The 25,700-nt window shown below is 47.2% G+C and overlaps 1 protein-coding gene across 1 annotated transcript in view; it reads left to right on the forward strand.

Annotated features, from left to right (window-relative positions):
* Nucleotides 1-25,700, forward strand: part of GALNT17 (polypeptide N-acetylgalactosaminyltransferase 17) — a 447,358-nt gene that overhangs the window by 235,200 nt on the left and 186,458 nt on the right. Inside the window, exons 4-5 of the mRNA XM_027126204.1 lie at nt 15,655-15,829; nt 20,276-20,473. Of these exons, the coding sequence (XP_026982005.1) occupies nt 15,655-15,829; nt 20,276-20,473 (373 nt within the window). The remainder of the gene's footprint in view (nt 1-15,654; nt 15,830-20,275; nt 20,474-25,700) is intronic.

Raw genomic sequence — 25,700 nt, forward strand, 5'->3', positions numbered from 1 at the left:
TCTCTCTCTCTCTCTCTCTCTCTCTCTCTCTCTCTCTCTCTCTCTCTGAGTGCTTGGACTTCCAGAGTTTGACAGCAGAGGGGTCGGACACATCTGTCGATCTGTGAATCCGCTTTCCAGCCTCCCCAGCTTCATGGTTGATGTCTCGTCTTCTGTCTTCTCTGCCCTTAGAAGGTTATGGGTTTATTTTATTTTTTTTAATCCCTTTATTGTAGTTTTCAGTGACTTTTGTCCAATTCACGAGTCAAATCTATTATCTTATCCCAGAAGTTCCATACTTATTTTTAAGAACTTTTAATAGGAATTGATAACTTGTTCTCCAGATATGTGTACTGTCCCTTGAAAAGTATACGAAACTATCTCTTTCTCTGTATCCTCACCAACACCAAGTCTTATTAATCTTTGTCATCTTTGCTGTTCTGACGAGTGAAAAATGGCGTATCATTTTTAGATCTGCATTTTGTGAATATTAGTGATATTGAACGGTTTTTCATACATTTGACCATATTGCTTTTTTAGGGATTTGCCCATTAATAATGACACTCATTTTTTTCCTATTGGAATATTTATCTTATTAATTTATAAGAACTTTGTATATATTTAAAAACTTTTTACGTTCATTTCGTAGATAGTTCTCTCAATTTGAGCTTTCACTTTAATTTGTTTACAGTATTTTTAGACAAGCCTAAAGTTTACATTTTTATATAGTCAAATCCATCAGTCTTTTCCTTTAGTAACATCCTAAGAAAGTTATTCATGGTCCCTAGAAGGTACAAATATTCATGCATATTTTCTTATAGGTAAATATTTCTTTTCAAAATAAATTCCAACAGATTACATATTTTTGTATCAGGTGTGAGAAAGTTTTAACCTAGAGACCCTTGTCTCAAAGTATGTTTATCTCAATGTATTTAATAATTCATCCTCACCACTTATTTGAAATATCCTGTTTTCGTATGCTAAAATATTTTACATTTGGAAACATTGAGGCTGACTCACATGAGGACTGATTGGTTATGAAGGAGGGTAAAGAGGAGGGAGGGGTCAAAGAGGACTCCCAGGGTCCTGGCTCTGGTGACAGGACAGGTTGCTGCCATCCACTAAGATAAGGAGTACGGTAGCATAGGTTTGGGAGAGGGATTGAGTTCACCTTTTGGATATGTCAAGTCCAGATTCCCGTGGAATTTTACTGTGCCTTCCAAACTGAGGGGTAACTTTAGCCATCAAGTTGAAATAATATTAGAAGCTTCTTCGTTTCCACTGTTACAATCTTTAATACATAAGATTATATATATAATACATGTCTTGTCAATAGTTTTTAACTACTTTTGAAAAACTTTCTTCCTCTTTTCCTTAAGCAATAGTATGTGGAGGTCTTGGCCAAGTCACCTACCTTTTCTGAGCTTGAGTAAACTGGGGATGATAGTGGCTTTTATGCAGGGTTTAAATTACAAGCTTTCAAGGTCATACTTGTAAAGCATGTAGCACAGGTCCTGGCAGTATAATAAAGGGCATAACTGGTGAGTGCACTTGTGGTGGTATTTGATTTGCCAGCTCCAGCTTATTCCTCAACATTCTACTTCTGTGTCACTTCTGCTGGGAAGCCCTCCTGGATTTCCCAGGTGTGGCTGGGTTGGGGGCCTCTGCTCCCAGGCATCAGTGTGTACTTTGGCATAACACTTGGCTCGCTGAATTGCCTCTGTGCACTTGCCCATCTTTAAACTATAAGACCCTTGAGAGCAAGAACCATAGTTCCTTCTGTGCTACGTTCCCAGTGCCTTGCACACCAAGTTATAGGGATCACTGAATATGTTCCTTTAAACTGCATGTGTGCAAAGTGTTTCTTTCTGCTTCCACCGGCATCATCTTGGGAGTTTTTGTATTTGGCATTGTTGTACGTATCTTGGCTTCAATACTCTAGTTGTTTTGATTTAGGTCCCCCAAACCACCTATCTCCAATCATCATGATTTGCATCTCTCGGTGCTCTTGGTGGCTGTAGACCTTGTCACTAATATTTCCCCGTGGAGCAAGCACACCTGATCAAGGTCTTCTCTTGGTTGGTGTGTTCAACGGTTGAAAGAAGGATGGCTCAAGTTAGAACTTTTTTCAGTGGAAGGTTCAACCCTCTGGGCTTTCAAAAGGGATTTTGGAGAAGGCATACTGACACTGTTTGCTTTTCTTCTTGGTTTATAACTGCAGAGATAGGAGAGGTCTTGTGTTTCAGGAAGATAACACTTTTCCTGTGTTGTCGAGGCTCTGAGTAAAGTAGCCAAGAGACACTTTGTTATCACACAGCTCCACGCTGGGCCAGGCTTCCTCACTGGGACAGCATCTGCCTGCCTCTCCCCAGCTTGTAAAGAGCCTTCCTGATTGGAAATAATACTTGTTTTTGTCCCCAACCAGATCACTGCAGTGTGACGGCATTTGCTCTGTGGGTCTGTAATCACGATTAGGTTGTGCATTTACGTTCCTCCCTGTGTATTTTAGGCCATGGGGAGGAGAGGAGAAGAAGGAGTGTGTATATTTTTACACAAGAGATAGTGTGAGAACCCCGGCTAAAGCTTCGTACGCTAACTGGCTTAAAAAAAGTGATGACAACAAAAAACCTTGTTATTTTGAAATAATTCTAGATTCACAAGAAGTTGCACAAAGGTACAAGGGGTCTTATGTGCCCTTCACTTAGTTTCCCCCACGGGTAACATCTTGCTAAACTCTAGTGCACTAATCACAACCTATAAATTGACTCTGGTGCGATCCACAAATTGTATGATCAGAGCTTATTCCGATTTCACCAGTTTAACGTGTGTGTGGGTGGGGGGGAGGTGTTTCTATACAATTTGATCACAGGTGAGATTCCCCACAGTTCAGGTACAGAACTGCCCCATCACCGCAAAGCTCCCCCATGCTACCCCTTTATTACCACCCAACTCCCCTTACCTCACCCCTAACAACCACTAGTCTGTTCATCATCTCTATAATTCTGTTATTTCAAGAATATTCTGTAAATTGAACCATAACCTTTGTGATTGGCTTCTTCCTTCTGCACAGTGTTCCATGGTGTGGGTTTACCAAGTCTGTTTAACCCTTCACCTGTGAAGGACATTTGGGTTGTTTCAGTTTGGGGTTTTTACACGTAACGGTGCTATGAACATTGGTGTACAGATGTTGGTGTGAAAATAAAGTTTCATTTCCTTGGGATAAATGCCTAAGAGCCCCATTACTTGAGTTGTGGTAGACACATGTTCAAGCAAACTTCTTTGGTCATTTAGTCCATTTATGTGACACTGTGTCTTTAAAAATCTGATTGGTTTTTTTATCTTCCAGCCCAGCCTCCAGTGGAGGAAAAGTTTCTGTGTTAGTCTTGGTGACCTTGACTATGATACTAAGGGGAATGGGTTGCATTCCTGCAGAATCAGGAGTAATCCAAAAACTGTGTTGAAAGTGTTGCCCTGGGATCAGATTTTGAGCTTCCAGTAGGTAACACCCAACAATATAAGGTCCTGGAGGGGCTGATACACCCCAGGGATGGGCATGAGGCTGACCCAAGGGAAAGTGAGACCCAGGCACTCAGACATTGCCAGGTTTCTCTGTCCCGGATCTCCACGGTCTCTGAGCCCCTCTGTTCCCCTGTCGGCTTGGGAAGGCTGGCCACCTCCAGTTTTCCAGGCCATCTGGAGGGAAATATGGCTGCAAAGATAGCCCAAAGTTGACATTGTAATTACAGCTTCAGCCACTTTAGGGAGACAGGACCACCTCTCCAGGGGAATCCCAGGGAAGGGAACTGGTGCTTTAGTTTGGGTCACATACCCTTCGTTGGACCTGTCAACTGTGGCTAGGAGGGCAGGGTCATGCATAGAACTACCACACACCAGTAACCATGGAGGAAGTCTTCAGAAATGGAGGGGGCAGGGTGGACCCCAAATGTTGTAACAACATCCATGAGATTCGCACTTGGAGTTCCCACAAGTTGGGGAAATAAATGAGGCCTTTGAGAAGGATGTGGCACCTGAGTTGGACCATGAGAGACAGTTAGAACTTGGACATGTGGATGGGAGGAAACAGCAGTGGGGGGAAGTAGACAAACCCGGATCTCAAGGCACAGGTGCTTGGGGCATAGAGAGGGAGGCGTGCAATGGGATTTGACATGTAAGAATTGACGGGTGGATTGGAGTTTCAGAGAGAGAGTCCCAGTCAGAGATGGAGGATCTTGCTGGGCCACAGGATTGAGGAGGGACAGCTTGACCACGTCCCGTGACAACGCTGAGCAGCCGCAGAGCAGGAGGGATTAAAAAAAAGGCTCCTTGAACAGCCTAGCCCAGGCTGGAGATCAGAGAAGCTGACAGATGAGACAGAGGGAAGGGTGGATTAAGACCCAGAGTCTGTCATACAAAGTGAAGTAAGTCAGAAAGAGAAAGACAAATACCATATGCTAACACATATATATGGAATTTAAGAAAAAAATGTCATGAAGAACCTAGGGGTAAGACAGGAATAAAGATACAGACCTACTAGAGAATGGACTTGAGGATATGGGGAGGGGGAAGGGTGAGCTGGGACAAAGTGAGAGAGAGGCATGGACATATAGACACTACCAAACGTAAAACAGATAGCTAGTGGGAAGCAGCCGCATAGCACAGGGAGATCAACTCGGTGCTCTGTGACCACCTAGAGGGGTGGGATAGGGAGGGTGGGAGGGAGACGCAAGAGGGAGGAGATATGGGAACATATGTATATGTATAACTGATTCACTTTGTTATAAAGCAGAAACTAACACACCATTGTAAAGCAATTATACCCCAATAAAGATGTAAAAAAAAAGAAAGGTAAAAAAAAAAATAATAAAAATAAAATAAAGGAAAAGAAAAGAAAGCCCAGGGGTTGGTGGAAATATTGTCAGGAAGGCCAGCCGTGGCCATTTTCACCTTTGTTCCCCAAAAAGTGGTGTTGGAGCTTTAATGTTATTTTCTTCGAAAAGTGAGGTAGATCCTTGAGTTGGCATTGCCAAGAGTACCTTTAGGTCACTTTAGCTGTGAGCTCTGGGCTGCTTACCGGGCAGAGGCTCTGTGGCCTCAGGCTGTGCTGTAGGGTCTGGGAGGGACTGTGCCCGGCACCTGCACACAGTTTGGAACAAATCTTTTCCTTTCCTCTTACCCTTAGGGCAGGATGGCTGCCTTCTGAATCCTGAGGGCCAGGTCCAGCCTGGCCGCTAGCTTCCTTGTCTTACACATCAGATGTCTGGTCTCAAGGGGGCCTGACACCCTGTAGGATGTCAAGGAACGCCGGATTGGGCAGCACAAATGCAGAGGGGCTCTGACACTCCCTTTCCCCTCCTGGGCACGACTCCATGGTGCTAACTGAGCACGCATCTCCTGGAGTCTTGACCACGCCCTTTGACACTGGGAGATGGTCATTGATATCCATTTTAAAAAAGAAGTTCAAGTTCAGAGTGCTGTAATCCACGGCAGCGCAGCCAGAATTTGCAGGAGCCGGGGCTCCAACTCAGCCATCCTCGTCTCGGAACCAGGACTCTGGGGCCTCCTCCCTGGGAACTGTCACCTCCCTCTGTGCTTTTCCGCTTCCTTCCGGTTTAAGACTCCCTCCCCCGCAGCCCTCCTGTCCCCTTACCAGATTCATCTCATTGTTTCCCAAGACGTGTCCACTCTCCCTTCAGTATACAGCGACACACGCAATAAAAAATGAGTAATCATTTTAACATCTATCGAGTGCTTCTGTGTTCCTGGCACTGAGCTAAGCGCTTTGCATGCATCCACTTATTTGATACCCCAAACAGCCCTCTCAGGTGGGGACCAGTATTATCCCTATTAACTGTTTACCCTGACATCGTGCAGCAGCTCACGATGAATGCTCCTGACCAGGTGCGTCACTGCCTCTCAGGTGCCCCCAGGCTCCGTGTAGGAGCGCAGTGATACACAAATGCACGTGGCCCCAAGGTACCCTCCCTCCCAGAGACCTCTCCGTTTTCATTCTTTTTCCACCTCAGAACTTCCCTGCTCTGTGCACTCTGGGAGTACCTAATCAGTAGGACTTTTCGAGTCTTCAGTCCGAATGAGGGCCCCATGTGTGCCCGTCAGGTGCGGTGATGGTTGGGGATCTGCAGAGCTGCTGTTCAGCCGGCACATCCCGGCGTGGCCTTCCAGCTCGCATCTGTTCTGACCGGTCATTGCCTGTCTTTGGCTGTTATATATCTTGATCGTCTTCCCTGGGCTAGAAGAGACATGTTAGGTTCTGCAAACCTCTTGGACCCTAATCAAAGCTGCTATTTATAGAACATTTTCGTGCTACCTGACACCTTCACCTGCACCAGTTTTTGGTGAGCGTGCATAAGCATTTTTTTCTTTGCACAGGACCCATACTGCCTTTGACCTTGGAGAATTCAGGGCTCTGAATACAGAGGTCCCCAAAATACTGGAGAAGGGGAAACTGACCAGAGGCTGTACTCTTACTTATTCCATTCCTGGCTGCCAGCTGCACTTAAAGAAAACTCCAAGAAGTGACCAAGCGCCACGCTGTGACCTTGTTCTCTCTAGGGTTTCCTGTTTCCTGTGTGCCGTTTTGCTCCCCCCGAGCCCCCTTATGACGGTGACTTTGGTTATTTAAAGGAAGAGGATTGCCGGCTTCAGAGCGTTCAGAATCAATATCTCAGTAAATAAGAAACATAATGAAAGAAAAACACACTCCAGGCTGCAGACAAATTTTATCGCTTAAATTCACATGTTATTATTAGAATCAGCTGCAAGTACCGGACTTTCAACTGCCTTTTGATGGGGTGAGATAGGGGAACGCTCTTAATTTGGGGGAGCAATCTGGAGGCACCCCTAGAGGCATTGCGGTGTTTTCCTGTTGGTTTGGGCTCCTTGTATTTATTTTTTTTTAAAGATGAAATTTAAATGGAAGAAGCGGTGGAGAGGAATTTCTTAACAAAGGAGTTGAAAGCAGAGATGGCTTTCCTTTTCAAAGCCCCTCTCCTGAATGCACAACTCTGTGTGATATATTTAGTTTAACACCTCGGTATTTTGCACCTCACATCTTTTTTCTTGCTTCTTTTTGTCTTTCGCTTTCTTTTCTCCTTGCTTTGATCTCACTATGGAATCGCCTTTAAAATGCTTTCATACACAGCAAAAACATCCCTTTTTAATCTCCCCCATTCTTCCCAAAATTTCTGGCTCTCGCCTCACCTCTTTTTCACTCCTGTAGTCAGAAAATGCATTATTTAAGTCCACAAAGCTGAGCGATGCCCAGAGAATGAAACATACAGTATAGACGCCTTCTGGGTTATTTCGTCTTGGGTTTTTACACACTCGCCAGGTCCATGCAACGGAGCGGTGGGCGTGGCAGCGGAGGGGAGGGGCGTGGCTCTTACGTCACTGCTGTCCCTTCAGAGTTTAGTGGGGTTGTTTGGAGGAGTTTGAAGTTCAGCCGGTTATCCTTGTTACCCCCTCCCTTGGAGCCTCTCAATCAGCCAGGGGGGCTTCTTCTCTGGAGAGGGTCAACCACTGTCAGTGGACGGATGGCTGGAAAAGTGTGCCCAGAGCAGAAAAATGGGGGCTTCAGAGTTCCAGAGAGAGCCAGTTCCTGGCCAGGCCTGAGTCAGGCCTCGACTTCCCACGTTCAAGGCTGAGTTCTGCACGAGCAGATGAACGACTTCAGTTTTCACGGCCTTGCATCCGCAGGAATCAGGCAGAATGACAAGGAGGGCAGGCATGCCGCTTATGAACTGTGTGACTTTCAGCCGAGTGCTTACCCTCTCTGGGCCTCAGTTTCTTTCTCCATAAAATGGGGATCATAATACCCCTTACCTCACAGAGTGCTGATGAGGGTAGAAAGAGTTGCCAGAGGTAAAGCAGTTACAACAGAATATCCTTAATTAGGATTCAGTAAATGTGAAAGCAAAACTCGAGGAATTTTACGGGTTTACAAGAGAGAGCATTCTCGAGTTAAATACGAGAGGAGAACTCATCTGAGTAGTATTTTGGAGCATTTCATGATGAGCTGACATTTTTAGTCAGCTTTGGCTAGCAATTAGGGGATATCAGTATTTTATTATAGATACAGACAAACATAGTATTTGAAATGTTTGAAAAGTAGTGATTGTCAGCCAAAGAGCAATTTTGCATCCAAGAAGCCCGCCTCACAGGGTGTACTCACCTTGAAGCTATGGAAACTCATGATTGGGGCCCCTCACTTGTGTGGAGGCGGCAGTGGGTAGGGAGCCTAACAGTGGTTCACAGGCCTGTGGGTTTTTGTAAAATTTACAAAAGAGATTTTTTTTTTCGTTTTCTTAAAGGGGATCCTTCAGATTATATAAACTTCAGGTTCTTCAAAGCCCAGATTCGTTTCTGGGACTTAACTAACTCCATCTGACAGATAGAAACCCACATATTGCATGAGGTTTCTCCCCCTTCCCTTTTTAAATTAAAAAAACATTAATTAAAAAAATGCATTATTGATCTTTGGCCACTTTTATGCCTTTAGTTTTGGTTAGTTATTTCAGGCATAAAGGTATTCTCAGGCATGCCTGAAAATCCAGGTGTTCTTAATCTATTTTTTGTTTTCTTTCAGTGGCATCATGGCTGATTCACATATTAAAAAAAAAAAGAAATCTCAAAAAAAAGGCATTGCAGAAATGTAGGGCATCGTGCCTAACGGCTGCGCTGAATCTGTGTTAAGGACCGTGTTTTTTCCCTCTGCTGACTTAAAGTCCCCAAGTATGGTGAGCTGGAAGTTTCCATCAGGGATGGGGAGAAAGGCTGGTGTCAGGGGGGACACTGGGGGTGTGAACACAGATCCATGGGTTGGATCCTCCCCTCTGAGAGGCTAGAACCCCCTTTAATGAGTCCGGAGGGGCTTTGCAAAGAAGCTTCCAGTGAACCAAATTACCAGAATGGGGATCAGAAAAGCTAATGGGCAGCAGAACAAGAATCAGACCTTCAGTAAGGCCTAGGGATTTAAATTCACACTCAAAAAAAATACTTCAGCCCCCGCCCCTTCAAAATCGACCAGGGCTTACAGATACAAAAGGCCGCATCTTGTATGATTCTATTTTTATGAATTATCCAGAAGAGGCCAAGATGGAGAGCAGATTAGTGGTCGCCAGGGGCTGCGGGGAGGGCAGGACACGGAGAGTGACTGCTTAATGGGTGTGAAGTTTCCTTTGGGGGTGATGAGAAGTTCTGAAACTAGATAGCAGTGAAGGTTGCACCACACTGTGAAAGCACTTAACGCCATTGTACACTTCAAAATGGTCAAAAAGGTTAACTTTATGTGTATCTAACCACGGTAAAAAAACAATGAAAGAAAAATCAGGCAGTGCATTTGAGAAGTTCTGGGTTTGTGGGAGAATCATCTGGAGTGCTGGGTCAACCCCACCGAAGCCCACTAAATTAGAACTGCCTAGGGCAGCCCGGGAACCTGCGTCACCTGCCAGGTGATTCCTAGGTAGAGCGGAATCTCACATTCTGGGGAACTCTGGCTTTGAGGCAGGCGGGGTTTTTTTTTTTGGTTTTTTGTTTTTAATTGGAACATGCCATATGTGCTGTTTTCTCGTCCCAGCTGTCACAACCCATGCATTCCCAGCGAGCAGCATGCCCACACCTCAGCAGCTGTTGGCAGGGAGAAGTGTTGGTTCTAAGTGGCTGTGATGGTGATGGTGGCACGGATGGCAGCAGAAGCAGTGTTGGTAGAATTGTACCACTTGTCATTGTAATAGATTGTGGGAGTGAGAGCAGAAGCCAGGAACATCAGGGGTCCTTGTCAAGGGACTAATGGTGAGGTTGCTGTATTGGGGCAACCTCAAGGGGTTGAGGTCATCTCCAAGGGGTTCCATCTTACAGACAAGGCGGAACAAGAAGGCCCAGGCAGTGGGAAAAGCAGAGACAGGCGGTGGCCAACACTGGGATTCTGGAACGTCTGCCCAGTTCGGATGAGACCTATTCTGTGCACAGGGGTTAATTCGTCACAGGTGGGGTTGGATAGGGGGTCAGCTCTAAGTCAGAGCTACTCCAAGTGCGTTCACCAGAGCAGCAGTGGCAGCCTCATGGAGCTCGTTGGAAATGCAAGTTCTTGGGCCACACCCCAGACCTACTGGTGATTTTCACGCAGGTTAAAGTTTGAGAAACACCATCGAAACTTAGACTGATTCTCTTGAGTCTCCATACCTTGAGGAGAATTACAACGTTCAGTAAGTCTCATCAGCAAGACTTGATAACTCGCGGGTTAAGAGGTACGGATGGGGCCCAACCCCGGACGGTGTGGCCACTTCCAAGCCCACGTCTGTGTGGTACCCAGGTTCATGCACTAGTTTTGCGAGCAGGTGGAGATGCCTTCTATGTCCACACTTTTTTCTGAGCAGGGTTTAGAGACAAGAGACTAGGCTGATGTTTTATTCTCTAATATCTCTGGAATCGTGCGATCTGGATATAATTCTGTAATAATGTTTTTTGCTTTAGTTCTCACTGTTTGTCTCTTTCTTTCTGTCAACGTCTACTCCTTAAGCCTGGATGACAGGCGGTCCTTTTATTGTTAAGGAGTAGATATATCTCCCGTCTGGTCCCTTCCAATCACGGGCAGTGGTTGCCTTTCCCCTCTTGACCCTCAAGTGCTACTTACCAAAACCTTAAGAAACACAAGCATTCCCAAATGGCTCTAGACCAATTTAGTATTGGATTTCATAACATTGGTAGGTAAACATTTATTTTTGCAGAAGTGAGTTTTTGTTTTCTTCTCTGAGTCTGTAGGTGAGAAAAATCGTATGTAAAATGTTTTTCTTAGCTGTCATTATAATGTCCAGGAATGGTTTCATCTGTTAAGGATGATAAAGGATCTTAGGTGATGGGTGTGACATTTCTTACCGCTGTCAGGTTGAGAATTTGTTTCCTTCCATGGTGAGTCTGGAGGCCTTGTTTTTATTCAGTTAACTCGTGGGCTTTCTCACTTTAAAGCAACTTTGAAATCTCAACACCCCAATGCCCTCAGGCTGTCACAACTCTGTTCCACCAGGACCAGCCTTTCTGGAAATCTCTCCTGAGCTGCCCTACTCATCCACTTCTCCCTAAGCTAACCTTGTCCCCGAAGGGCCCAGCTGCGTCCAGAAGGGAATTCTTTTTTCTCACTGTTCCCATCAGGAAGCTACTGTTTGTCTAGATCAGCGGCCTGTTCTCAGCTCTCATTTTCTCTAACTCATTTGATTTCCCTGACATTGGATGTTGAATAACTCTTTGAAAACAGGGATTGTGTCATTTTCAACCACGTAGGCGCTCTATAAATATTTATGAAATGAATGCACAGATTCTTCTTTTGGAAGCTCTACGCTTGATAGGATTCTGCCCCTGTGATGCTGTTTCTAGCCCGTCTTGTCCTCTAGCTCTGCTTCCTGCCTCCTGGATGCACACGTTTCCCAAAGTGGGGTTCTAAGTCTTCTTCTGGAACTCTCACTCCCTCCTGTGCCATCGTCTCTCCCCACCATGTCCCTGACACTCTGTGCCCTGTTTTCTCACTCTGGACCATTATCCTGGTTCAGCACTCAGCCCCCAAAGGTCTGCTAGCCGCTCAACCTGTCCCCAGGTGAACCCATCAACTTCCGCTTCTCTTCTTTTCCTCTTTTCTGATTAATGGCATTTTCCCGGTCTCCCAGACACTAGTGACTCTGTCGCCTCAGCAGATCCAGTTCCACGCCTGTGTTTTGCTGCGTGCTTGTATATTCTGGAGTAGTGAGAGCACACGTCCAAACCTGCTGATTAACTCAGATACGACCTTCTCCTTGGACACCCGCAGCCAAAATCATTTCTCCCTTTGTGACCTTCCCCCCCGACCCTCCATCACACTTTCCCTCTACGACCATTTTTCTTTGGCCCTTAGCTCCTCAATATTGGAATTTTTTGAACATGTCTCATCTCCTTGCCCAGATTGTAAGCATCTCAAGGGAGTGCTTGTGTCTGAATTGATTTTAAATCCAAGCCGGGGCACAACTCAATACATTATTGGGTCCAGAATCACATACAGGGATTGGGAAATGAAGCCTTCTCAGTGTCTCTTGTTCTCGAGCCGTGCTAGTCAGATGCTGGCATCTCCCTTCGTGTTCCCATGAAAGATCCCAGGGCGTCACTTCAATTGTGTCTGGAACAATGTGTCACTGAATCTTGAAAGATGGAGGCTGGTGACTACTGCTATAAAATGATGGTGCCTGGAGTTTAAAATGATGTTGACTAGCTAGAAGGATATGCTCTTGTTCATGGGGTATTATAAAATGGATCCATGGGAATAATATTAATAGACCAATTAGTATCAGAAATAAGATTTTGAATGCATGTCAAGGGCTTTATATGTAAATCTTATTTATTCTTAGCAACCATAGGCCAGTACCAAATGATGAGGCATTATCCTTTTATCCCTTTAAACTTTTCAAAGCACTTTAATATTCATATCCCACTAGCCCGGAGATGTTGAAGGGCAGTGGTAGCAAACCTCACTCTTCTTTGCCAAACTTGTAAATGCCTGTTTATCTCTCTCCTCTGAAGGCTCAGTCACAACCGCTGAACAAATGTGGAGAGCACTTGATACTTAGACATGGTGACCGGCATGGCTGGGACCTGACATCCAGTTGCAGGGCAGAGCACCTCAGGGTCCCAGGTCGCCTGGAGGTGAAGGTCAACCATGCCTGCAGGTCCCTGTCGTGGCACCTGGCACTCGGCGTCCAGAATGTTCTCCCTGAACTCACAGAGACTCTTGAGATTCCTGCCATCCCAGGCCAACCCTAGAGGGTGAGCAGGATTCCCACCGTATTATTCTGGGGTCCATTGCCTTCCATGTGTGTGTCCCTCATCGCCTGCCCCCCCACCCAGCACTCGAGGGGAGTAAATGAAAAACCAAGCAAGCATGGCCCGTCCAGCCTTCTTGCTAGCATTCTTGTTCCAACAAATTTAATGAACAGACGGGCAGATGCAGCCAACCTTCAGTCAGGAGATGGTCTCTAAAAGCTGAAAATTCTTTGGGTCACCCCAGTCCCATGTACCTGGCTGAGTGAAGAATTCGACGGTCCCCACAGCCTGGCTTCTGCACCAGGCCCCTCACCGGCTCTGGGATGATGGCAAAGATGATAGCAAACCGGGCAAAGAGACAAACAATAGATAACTTACTGAGGGTGTAATGCTACCTGCCAAACATTCAAACTCAGTGGTTCTCAAAGTGTGGTTCCCCATACCCAGAGCATGGGTGCCCCAGCCTAGACCTTCTGAAAATGAACTCTGTGGGCGAGGGACCCAGCAATCCATTTCAGCCCCTCCAATTGACGCTGTTGGTGGCCTCCAGTTTGAGAACCAGAGTTCTGGTTTACAGGCCTATTTCTCCATCTTGGACATGGCTTCCTCAGGCTCCCTGGGCTGCTTTGCCCTAAACTTATATTGAGGGAAAGAGGGAAGTTAATTACTAATATCAGCTACTCCGTGTTGAGCACTTACACTGTGCCAGGGATAATTCTGAGCATTCTTGAATTTATGAACATCTGTAATCCTCACCACAACCCTGTGGTGTCCATACTATTGCCGTCAGCCCTCAGTATCCCTGGATGTGAAGCCTGCAGGTACAGATGACCAACTGTAAGGGACTTGAACATCTGTGGATTTGGTATCCCTGGGGGTCCTGGAACCTGCAAATACTGAGGGATGACTGTATTACCATCCCCCTTCGGTAGATGAGGGGACTGAGGCACACATTGACTGGCTAAATTGCCCAGGGTCACTCAGGTAGTAAAAGGTAGCACAGAGTTCTGAACCCAAGGCAGTCTGAGTCCAGTATGAACACCCGACCGCCTTGTGCCTCCTTAGAGTTTCTGCCCCTTCTCCACCCAGGTTCTATTTTTTTCTCCTTTCCAAACTAATTCCTCCCTGTATTAGTTTGCTAGGGCTGCTATAGCAAAGTACCACAGACTGGGTGACTTAAACAACAACATTTATTTTCTCACTTTTCTGGAGGCTGGAAGTCCAAGATCAGGGTGTTGGCAGGGTTGGTTTTTCCTGAGGCCTCTGTTCTTGCTTTGCAGTCGGCCACCATCTCCCTGTGTCCTTGTATGGTCCTTCCTCTGTGTGCGTGCTCCCGGGGGCTGTGCGTGGGTTCACATCTCTTCTTCTTAAGGACACTGCTCAGATTGGATTAAGACCTACCCTAAGGACCTCATTTTAACTTAATCATCTCTTTAAAGGCCCTATATCCAAATATGGTCACATTCTGAGTTACTGGGTATTAGGGCTTTAACAGATGAATTTGGGGGGGTTACACAATTCAGCCCATAACACTCCTGTTCCCCCACCATCCCTGCCTTTAGCTGACAGGAACTACGTCATGTCTCTGTACCTGTGGGGGCTCTTTCACTCCCATCCATCTAAACCCCCCACTTTCTGTACTTGTTCCTGGGTCACATGGCTGCATCGTTCCCAGGGACAACAGCCATGACCTAGAGAGGGCAGCCTCGACATGTGCTGCAAGTATATGGCTTTAATTTGCCAAACATTGCTGTGTATAACTAGGAAGTGAGGGGTCTGCACGATGTCTGTAAATACAGCCTTGTGGGTTTTTCTAGAGCAGGGTCAGAGGTGACGATGTCTCCAAAAGTATCATCTGTGGACCACTCACATCTGAGTCAGCTGGGCTGCTTCTGGACCCCCGAGGCTCTCCGAGGGCGCATCCTTGGAGTGTGCATATCTCAGAATCCTCTCTCTGTCAACCCTTCCCTGTCCATCCTTCGACACCTGCTGATTTCCCCCCATTTTTACTGAGATATAATTGACATACAGCACTGCCTAAGTTTAGGGGGTGCAGCATAATGATTGACTGACATGTACTGTGAAGTGATTACCACAATCGGTTTGGTTAATATCCTCATCTCATATAGATATAAAAAAATGAAAAATAATGTTTTTTTCCTTGTGATGAGACAGTGATTCTCAAGTACACAAAGGCATCCCTTTACGTCTGTGGAATTAGACACATGTGACCCATGTTTCAGCTCTTCTGTTCCTAGGTTGTGACCTTGGGACAGGTTAGTCTCCCTAAGACTGTTCTTAATTTGCAGTGTGGAATTCATCTAGTTAATTAATGGGATTAATCTAGCAACCACCTAGGGTGGCCGTAAGGATTAAATTAGATCATATAGATCACGCACTTTGTACCACCTGCTGGTGGCAGGAGGGAGTGTTCAAGCCCTGGTGGCCTTCTTTCACCATCAAGGTAGCGTTTCTACTGCTGAGCAAGGATTTCTTTCACATCCTGTGACCAAAGCACAAACCCTGTTAATGTTGCATCTAGGGTGTGACTCTGGGTCTGGACCTCCCAGAACACATTCTGTGAGAACCAGCATATGTGCAGATGGAAAAACCCATATAAAGTTGATAAACAAGACCCAGGGGACAGTGGGGGCACAGGAATGCTGGCCAAGGAAGGAGGGAGGGTCAGAAAGAAACCCCGAAGGACATCAGTCAGAGATGTCTCCTGAATCACTGGGACCAAGTTGACTTTTCTACTAAAATGACTAACATGCAAAATTTTCTGCAATCTCTGGACTAACTGAAGATCTGTCGGCCTCCCAGTGGGTTGGATGCACATTTGACACGTTTACGGACCTTCCTGTGTTTTGTCATTTGTAGAGGAGCTGAAGGCCCCTTTGGAGGAGTATGTCCACAAACGCTACCCCGGGCTGGTGAAGGTGGTGAGAAATCGAAAAAGAGAGGGCCTGATCCGAGCTCGCATCGAGGGTTGGAAGGTGGCCACCGGCCAGGTCACCGGCTTCTTTGATGCCCACGTGGAGTTCACCGCTGGCTGGTAGGTCACAAGCTGAAGGCTGGAAGCGCTCGGGATTTGCAGCATGGTCAGCGGGGCTGGAGTCTGGGAGGTGGGCCACTCTGGCCGTTTCCTCTGGGGCGCTGGCAGGAATGGAGAATCTTTTGCTGCTTTGCTAGTTTCCATTTCCGGGGAGGATGGTTGACTGTTGAAAACAAGAGATTCAGTTATAATTTTACCTACTCAGGCAAAGCTTCCCAGAATTTATGGGATCGTGACTTCCCTGGCAGTCCAGTGGTTAAGACTCCGCGCTTCCAATGCAAGGGGTGAGGGCATGATCCCTGGTTGGGGAACTAGGATCCCGCATGTCGTGTGGCCAAAAAAGAAAAGAAAAAAAAATTTATGGGATCATCTTTAACAGCGTTTGGAGGAAGGGAAGGGTTTCTCTCTGCCGATGTGGCCCCTCGTGTTTCTCCAGGTGAAAAGAATATGAGAGAAATCGATGGGCATACAGGGAGTAGATTTTGGATGTAAGAGAGTGAAGCGTCAAAAATGCCCAAATCAGGGCTTCCCTGGTGGCACAGTGGTTGAGAGTCCGCCTGCCGATGCAGGGGACACGGGTTCGTGCCCCGGTCCGGGAAGATCCCACATGCCGTGGAGCGGCTGGGCCCGTGAGCCACGGCCACTGAGCCTGCGCGTCCAGAGCCTGTGCTCCGCAACGGAAGAGGCCACAACAGTGAGAGGCCCGCGTACCGCAAAAAAAAAAAAAAATGCCCAAATCAGTCAATGATCATGTTAAAATTAGGTTTGAGCTTTACAGTTATATGATTATTTCTAACTAACCAATGATAAATCAAGTCAGAGGTTAAACCCCTAGGCCAGGATTGCTTAATTAGTAAGAAGCAGAGTCTTTAATTTCATTAATAATGTTTATTTACACTCAATGATACCATCTTGAATAAGTTCACGGTACCATATTTGAAGAGCCAATATCCCATCACTAATTACGCCTTAAAATGTCTATTCTTCATTTGAAACAAACTTTAGAATCCTTTTAATGGCCAGAGAAAAGGATGGTCATGCACATGACCACACAAAGGTTTGGAACGTGGGGTCACCGTTCCTGCTGGTCCCTTCACTTGCACACGGGCATCTGTTGCCATCTCAGACCCCAGTTTTCTTCCTTTGCTTTTTCTGCCACCATCAGACCCTGATACACACAGCTGTAGGTGTGCAGCCCTGACCTCCTCGGAGCCTCACCACTGTTTATCTCTCATAATCATTCTCAAAGTGTGGTCCCCAGACCAGCAGCGTCAGCATCACCTGGGAACTTGTTAGAAATGCAGATTCTTGGGCTCCACCCAGACCTATGACATCAGAAGCTCTGGGGATGGGGCCCAGTAAGCTGCTTTAACCAGCCCCCCCACCAGGGGACTCCGCTGCTCACTCAGGTTTGGGAACCCTTGAGCTAGAAGCCTTCTGAACAGAAGCCCTTGAATGTTCCGTCGGAGCCTCGGCCTTGCCCTGTCTCACCTTTTCCTCCGTATCATTCCCTCCTCATTTCTTTCCTGTCAAAACTGGTGGTACCACCCGTGTCCCCATCACTTGACTCTTCTCTCCCCATCGTGTTACTCCTCCAAGCCTCCTCCAGCTTTAGCTGGTTTTTCCTGTTTCTCACGTCTACCTTTTCCTCTCCGTTTTGACCTCCACGTTCCCGGCTCAGACCTTCAATATCTTTCACTTAAACTAACTGACAAATATTTGCTGGGTGATGAGACCATGTCCCAAAGACCGCTCTAGGCTGTGATTTAGGTGACTGCCTGGTCGGGTTTGCCTAGTGCTGAGGGATTTCCCAAAATGCAAGACTTTCAGTAGTAAAATCAGAACGGTCTTGGGCAAAGAGGACGGTTGGTCACTCAGCTGGGGTTCAGAATCTGGTGAGATTTGGTATCCGCCCTCCAGGAGCCTATAGTCTAATTTTGACTGATATCTGTGATCCAGTCTTAGCCCTTCAGACTCATTTTCCAGACTTCCAACAGAGGGGTGTATGTCCTTATGGCAGAGAGACAGTGTGTCACAACTCTCACTAGGTCACACTGCAGTACCGATCTCCGTCCTGTCCACGTGGCAGATCCGCTGCGGGTTGTCTGTCTGTGGCTCTGCTCCATACGACCTCTGCGTCCCAGGACCCACGGAGCACCCCTGCCTAGGATGTACCACTTCTGTAGCTCAGGGAAAAGGATAACAGTTTCTGCTCAGATGTGACATGGTCACGCCTTCTGTTGGCCAAAGTAGGTCACATGTCCAAGCTAAACGTTAATTGGGGTTGAGGGAGAGCGTGCCCCTCAGCAGGGAAACACCGCAGGCCTCGGGGTCATCAGCGGGTTGTCCCGAGGCAGGGGAGCAAACCGCTGGGAACAGCTGTACGCTCTGTCACAGACTGGGAGACTGAGCTCCTCAGCTTCAGAAGCATGATTTGAACCAAGGTCTTCTGCCCGACACTCAGTAACTTCCCCCACACAGTGACGGCCGAGCTGAATGCTTCTACCTGCAGGGCACCAGACCAGCCTAGGGGAAGGATGGCCCATCCAAGGAGGCTGTGGAGCTTAGGGGTTGGGCCTAAAGCCAGACCATCCGGGTTAGAAACCTGGTTCTGCCTCCAGCTGGCTGTGTGGGCTGGGGCATAACCTCCGTGGGCCTCAGTTTCCTCATGTGTAAAATGGTGATCATAGTATTTGCCTCATGTGATTGTTGCGAGATTTATATTGGTCAGCTCATACAGAATGTTGGGAATGGTGCCTGGCAAGTAGTAAGTGCTTGATAAACATCTGCTGTCATGAGCTTATAAGGAAGAAAAACGTGTTCAAAGATCAGCAAAGACAGCGTGTTATCAGGGTGACTTGAATATGATGGAGAAGATGCTCTAAGAGTTGAGAGGATGGAGAGAGTCTTCTACTGGGGGAAATAAAGGCAGGCTTCCTGGAAGAGGTGGCACTTGATTAGAGAAGCTTGTGTGGGTGGCTAGATTTCCTGCCTGGGCACAAGGGCATTCCTGGAGGAGAACAACAAGAGTGAGGACTTGGAGGGGGCGGAGCTCTGAAGCACGTCTAGAAACCAAGGAAAGTCAGTCCCATTTGGTTATCAGTCTCTAAGGTGTGTGCAAAAGTATCGGAGGCAGTAAATGGCCCAGGGTATATTTTATTGCTCGTTTTAAATAGAAACACAAGATGTGCCAACAGGTAATTCAGTAGATGCAAATGAAAAGAGATGGAATGGAGGCCGAGCGTTCTCATTATTCTTCGAAATAATGCAGAGGAATGGGATTTTCACTTGATTCCTTTCCAAAGCCTGCGCCCTGTTCTAAGCAGGGAGATTAATGCCCTGGTTTATGAGAGCCATCTTTTCGTTCTCGAATACGGGAAATGATCCCTTCCTACATCTACGTCAGAGACGCACTCTGGCAGGGGTGCCTGACCATCTGCTTTCTCCTAAGCTGGCAGGGCTACACCTTAAACCCGGAGCCAGGTCCCTGCCTGTCGCCTGCTGTAGCCCTGAGCGGGCGGGCTAGCTGAGAGGCAGGATCCTGCCCGCCCTTGCATTCAGTTAGTTCCTGCCTGCCATCCCTAGCCCATCCAATTAGATCCCTTTTAAGAAATCAATTAAATAATCAATTAAAACAACTGAAATAGGCACACGCACAAAGAAGCTAGTGAAAGGCTTATTGAAACCAGGCCATCAAGGGCAGAAGTGACCTATTTGGGGAAAAGGCAATTCAGCTCCAGCAGAAAACAAAAAACCAGAGGCATCGGCCAGTGCCTGAGGGGAAACTGAAAACACTGTACAAAACTGTGGGGAGATGCAAACCTTATCAGGAGCCTTGATAGGACGGCTCACACTTTTTTATTCTTCCTCGTATCTGTCTAAGCTTTGGCTTAGACACTGTTGGTATAAAAGACAGGCCATACTTTCCGGGGCAGAAGCCCTCGTGTTCTGAGTCCCTGCTTCAGGCCTCTCATGCCAACGCAGGCAGCACTGTGGGAACCCCACAGGGGTGAGGGCGTGAGCTGCACGTCACAGGGCTCCTTTAAAGCCACCTGATCCAGGGCTTCCCTGGTGGCGCGGTGGTTGAGAGTCCGCCTGCCGATGCAGGGGACGTGGGATCGTGCCCCGGTCCGGGAGGATCCCACGTGCCGCGGAGCGGCTGGGCCCGTGAGCCGTGGCCGCTGAGCCTGCGCGTCTGGAGCCTGTGCTCCGCAACGGGAGAGGCCACAGCGGTGAGAGGCCCGCGTACCACAAAAAAAAAAAAAAAAAAGCCCCCTGATCCAGCTGGAGCAGCCACTTGGGAGCCCAGTTTCCCTCCGAGTTCCAGCCTGCCCAGCCTTTAGCTACGACGCTTCTATTCATTGTCTGTGGTCTTGGGGTCTGGGCCGGTGGAGGTGTGGGTGAACCTCAGGTGAAAGATTTTATTTCTGCTTCTCTGTGTTTCAGGGCCGAGCCAGTTCTCTCGCGGATACAGGAGAACCGGAAGCGGGTGATCCTCCCGTCCATCGACAACATCAAACAGGACACCTTCGAGGTGCAGCGGTATGAGAACTCGGCCCACGGGTACAGCTGGGAGCTGTGGTGCATGTACATCAGCCCCCCGAAAGACTGGTGGGACGCCGGAGACCCTTCCCTTCCCATCAGGTCTGTGCCAAGCATGCGCTCCAGTGGCTTTTTTGTCCCCAGATCCCAAGGGAGAGAGGACCCCACCCACCCGGGGAGAGGGGGGAGGGAGGGAGGCTGGAAGGGACCACTTGAGGATGGAGCTGCAGAGTGGAAATAGCTGCTTTAGGAATTTGGGGTGTCTTTCCACTGAAGTTTTCTTGCTGAGAGAGGACGCTGCATTTTGCTTCTTTCGTTAAAAATTCTCCAGTGCAGCTTATCAAACAGCAGTCCTGAAGGATGGAAATTGATAGGACGGCTCACACTTTTTTTTATTCTTCCTCGTATCTGTTGAACTGTGTTCAGGTGCTTTTAAGTGTTGACGTTTGAAAGGTATGAATTCCTGGGACTTTTTCATACTTGCACGCTTCACAGTCGCCATGACGCAGGAGCACGTAGAGAAGGACAGTATTTCTATGGTAGCTGGGGTAGCCCAGGGCCTTCGGGCAGCTCTGTAGGATTTTTGCCCCAGGCCCCACCCAGCATCCCTGGAGGCAAGGAGATAGATCCCTCGTGTTGTACCAGTTGGGAAGCTCAAATACAAAGGATGGGGAATGAAGTAGGTGGATTCTGATGTCGTATTCGTTTCCTGTGGCCTCTGTGACAAATGACCACCAATTCAGGGGCTTAAAGCACAGACATTTACTCTCTTACTTTCTAAAGGTACTGCAGTGATCTGAAGTGAGCCTTAGAGAGCTACACGCGGGGTGTCTACAGGGCTGGGTCCTTCTGGAGGCTGGAGGGGAGAATCCATTTCCTTGCCTGTTCCAGCTCCGGGAGGCTGTTCTCATTCCTCCGCTCACGGCTACATCCCCTCCCTTTCTCCCCCTGCTTCCTTCATCACGTGGCTGCCTTCTTTCCTCGACGTTCCTGCCTCCCTCCCATAAGGGCCTTTGTGATGGCATTTGGGGTCCACATGAATAACCCACGATAGTCTCCCTCTTCTCAAGATCCTTTACTTCATCATATCTGTGAAGTCCTTTTTTCCAGATAAGGTAACATTTGCCGTTTCCAGAGGTTAGGATGTGGGTTTTGGGGGGGTGGGGGGTGGATGGGGAATATTGTTCAGCCGACAACAAACGCTTTGACTTTCAGCGAAGATGATACCCGAGTTACAGTTCAATACTTTCTGTGAGTCCTACGTGAGGGTCAAAACTGGCTTAGTATCTTCGTGGTTCCACGTTAGAAGAGGTGGAAAGGGCCGTCTTTGCCCTCATTTTAGGACAGTGTTTGTCGGTATAAAGGGGGCAGTTGTGGAACAGGAGTGAGGACTTTTTGCAAGTACCCATAAAGTTCTTTCTCAGTTTATAAATTTTTAATCAACCAGAGGAGGATTTTGAGATGGACAGACCCCCCCCCCCCCCCGTTGCATATTCTCTTATTTTCTGGCGCAAATTGAAAGCTGACAGATTGCATTAGGGTAGAGCCACTCACGGGCAAATTTATGCAACAAAGAAGGTAATCTTGGGCTAATAACTTACTCAGCTGGAGATGTCTCGTGGCTCAGTTCCCAGCCCAGCCTAGATGCTCAGTGTCTTCATGTACTGCTGCAGGGCCGTGCTCTCGGATTTCTGCAAATAATAATGTCGACTCATCACCAAGGAGTTATCTGAGAACCAAAGCGTAACCTGCAGAGATATTTAAAATGTAATGGTTGAGATGACACCCATGAGGATGGCTACTGTATAAAAACAAGCAAAATAACAGGTGTTGGCAAGAATGTGGAGAAATTGGAATCCTTGAGCATTGCTGGTGGGAATATAAAGTGGTACAGCTGCTATGGAAAACAGTATGACAGTTCCTAAAAAATTAAAAATAGAATTATCATATGGTCCAGCGATGCTGCCTATGGGTATATACCCCAAAGAGTTGAAAGCAGGGTCTCAAAGAAATGTTTGTTTGTACACCCGTATTCATAGCAGCATTATTCACAATAGCCAAAAGGTGGAGGTAACCCAAATGTCCATCAACAGATGAATGGAGAAACAAAATGTGACATGTACATACAATGAAATATTATTCAGCCTTAAGGAAAAGGAAGAAAATTTGACTCACGCTACAACATGGATGAGCCTTGGGGACATTACACTAAGTGAAATAAGGCAGTCACCAAAGACAGATACCAAATGATTCCACTCATATGAAGTGGCTAGAATAGCCGAATTCACAGAGACAGGGAGTAGAATGGTGGTTTCCAGGGGCTGGGGAGAAGGGAGGAATGGGGAATTATTATTTAATGGTGTAGAGGTTCAGTTGTGCAAGATGAAAAGACTTCTGGAGTTTGGTTGCACAGTCCTGCAGATGTACTTAACGCTACTGAAGTGTACACGTAAAAATGGCTAAGACAGTGCATTTTATGTTACGTGTATTGTACCATGATTAACACAAAATTAATGGGGTGTGCTTAAAGACCCCGGGGCCTTCAGATCTTGAAGCGATGGCGTGACGGTGAGTTTCGTATTTTTGTCCAAGCACTGCTTCATCCCTGACACACAGGGAGGCTGACCTCCAGCCATGACGGGTAAGGGAGTGAAAGTGTAACAGTGGTGTTAGGGACAGAGGAAAAGGAATGGATACAGTGCAGTGCTTTGGGACGCCCGGAACACAGAGCTATCCCCGAGTATGTGAGGCACTAGGCGAAAACTGAGTGTGTACTTTAGGTAACGTTAACAGAGGATTAATACGCGTTTTAAAAAGACTGAAGACAATGGAGTCGTGATCATGAGTCATTAATATCTCTGATGTACACAACAGAATCAGATGATCCCTTTTTAATGTATCATAACTTATGCAATGCTTAATTTGTTAATAGTTGATGGAGATATTTAATGGTAGGAAGGACTTTCTATGGCCCTTCTGATGTTATTAAGCAGATACAATACCCTTTTTTAATTAACCATTTTATTTTGTTTATTTATTTTTTATAAATTTATTTATTTATTTTTGGCTGCGTTGGGTCTTCACTGCTGCACGTGGGCTTTCTCTAGTTGTGGTGAGTGGGGCTACTCTTCGTTGCGGTGTGCGGGCTTCTCATTGCGGTGACTTCTCTTGTTGCGGAGCACGGGCTCTAGGCACGCGGGCTTCAGTAGTTGTGGCACGTGGGCTCAGTAGTTGTGGCTCATGGGCTCTAGAGCACAGGCTCAGTAGTTGTGGCACACGGGCTTAGTTACTCTGCAGCACGTGGGATCTTCCCAGACCAGGGCTTGAACCCGTGTCCCCTGCATTGGCAGGCGGATTCTTAACCTCTGTGCCACCGGGGAAGTCCCAACAATACTCTTTCTTAAATGTCAGGATGTGATGGTTCCCCCTCCTCCTTGTGATCTCAGTATTTTAAAAGTAATGATTGTTCTGGTAAAGGGTAGGATGAAGAGAACTCTTTCACCATCCAGATGACATTAGATTGGATGAATCTTTAACTACTGAGTCTTCCCAGTAGGCCATACGATATAGGAGATGTTGCCTTAAGGGAATGTATATCCTTTCTGTTTTACTTCTTTTTCTCTTTCTTCCTTTGTAACGCTTTTTTCTTCCTGTTTGGTAAACAGCTATTTCCCAAGGTTTTTCCTCTGCTCTTCTCTGTCTACACCAGAGGTTCAGGCATTGAGAGTAGACAGGTGCCGTTAAAGAGGGGAGAGCCAAGTGTGAGGGGTGGCAGTGGGGACTGAAGAACACATGCCCCGCCCAAGGGGCCAGCTGCTGCCAGCCCCCAGTGATGGTGACGGGAGCACAGAGGGCCGGCGTTGTCAAGTCCTCAGACTTTTAAGAAAAGACATGAATTCAGATCATTTTGTGAAATCTCCTGACTTCTAAATACCGGCAATAAATCCCTCTTCTTCAAAACTATGAGGGCCAAACATGTTTCTAGAGTGGATTTGACCAGCCGGACCCCCAGAATTTGGTCTGTGCTCTACACTTGCTCCATGAAGACCTCGGTCATTCCCAAGGACAGCGTTAGTCCGTGGTTCTCATGCTGGGAGCTGTGGCACCTGCGGTCTGTGGCATTATGGTGGGGCTGAGGGGTTTGGGGAAAGTGTCACTCAAAGCCGTGGAAGAAACATGGCTGGACTTCCTGGAGCTTGAGTTAAGCCATCAGAGATCCCCTGCCGCCTCTGTTGTGTGTCACAGTCCTCTGCTGCCGAGACTCTTAAGTCAAAGACTCTGGGAAGTGCTGACCCCGCTCTCACCTCTGTGCAGAGAAGGCTCTCAAATCTATGTCTTAAGCCCCGATTTTTCTCCAAAGTGACATCATCTCTAATGTCGCGTCAACAACCTATCATTAGACCAGTGGAGTTTAAACTTTTCTGAGTCGAGGACCTCTTCGATAATCTAATGAAAGCCATAATCACCTCACTCCTGACCATGTATGAGTGAACAGAACTTCACATGTAATTTCATGCATTTGTGAGATGCCTGGAAGCCAACCTGCTTATTATCCACAGGGCTTATATTAGGAACCACTGCAAGGGAATTCCCTGACAGTCCAGTGGTTAGGACCCTGCACTCTCACTGCTGAGGGCCCAGTGTGAATCCTTGGTCGGGGAACTGAGATCCCATGAGCCGTGTGGCCAAACCACTGCTAGACATTCGACCTGGTTCTCCCGTGGAAGAGCCTTTCTTTACCGTTCTGTATCAGCTGCTAGTCTATATGCTTTATGAAGCCAGGCCTGTGGTTTTTTCTACTGTAACCCCAGTGACTAATGAGTACTTAGCACTTAGTAGGGATGCGGAAAACATTTAGTGAACAAACGAATGGATGAGTGACATCCGAGGCTCAGAAGAGAAGTCAGGGTTCGTGCACGATTCGGAAGAGGATGAGATTGCCTCCCCCGTTATGCATTCCTATGCCTCCCTCCCCGCAGCCCCTGACAGCTCCCAGTCTTTCTGTCTCTATGGAATTGCCTATTCTGGACAATTCCTATAAGTGGAATCATACAGTATGTGGCTTTGGGGGTCATCCATGTTGCGGCAGGTGTCAGTACTTCATTCCTTTTTCTAGTGAGTTTTTATAGTGAGCACCTTAACGTGGTCACAGATCAGCATCCTTTCTGGCTTCCGTATCTGGTTTCCAAGACTCACACACCTTTGTCCTGCGTGGGAGGGGAGAGGTGACTTCTCACACACAGGGCCCCCATCTGCTCCACTGGCCACTTTTCACTTGCTTAGCATGAGTCAGGCACCAGTGAGTATGTTTCTCCACTGCCGGGAGTGC

The sequence above is a fragment of the Aethalodelphis obliquidens genome, unplaced genomic scaffold, assembly GCF_003676395.1.
Source record: "Aethalodelphis obliquidens isolate GAN/ISIS:26980383/991018 unplaced genomic scaffold, ASM367639v1 scaffold30, whole genome shotgun sequence".
NCBI classification, from domain to species: Eukaryota; Metazoa; Chordata; class Mammalia; order Artiodactyla; family Delphinidae; genus Aethalodelphis; species Aethalodelphis obliquidens.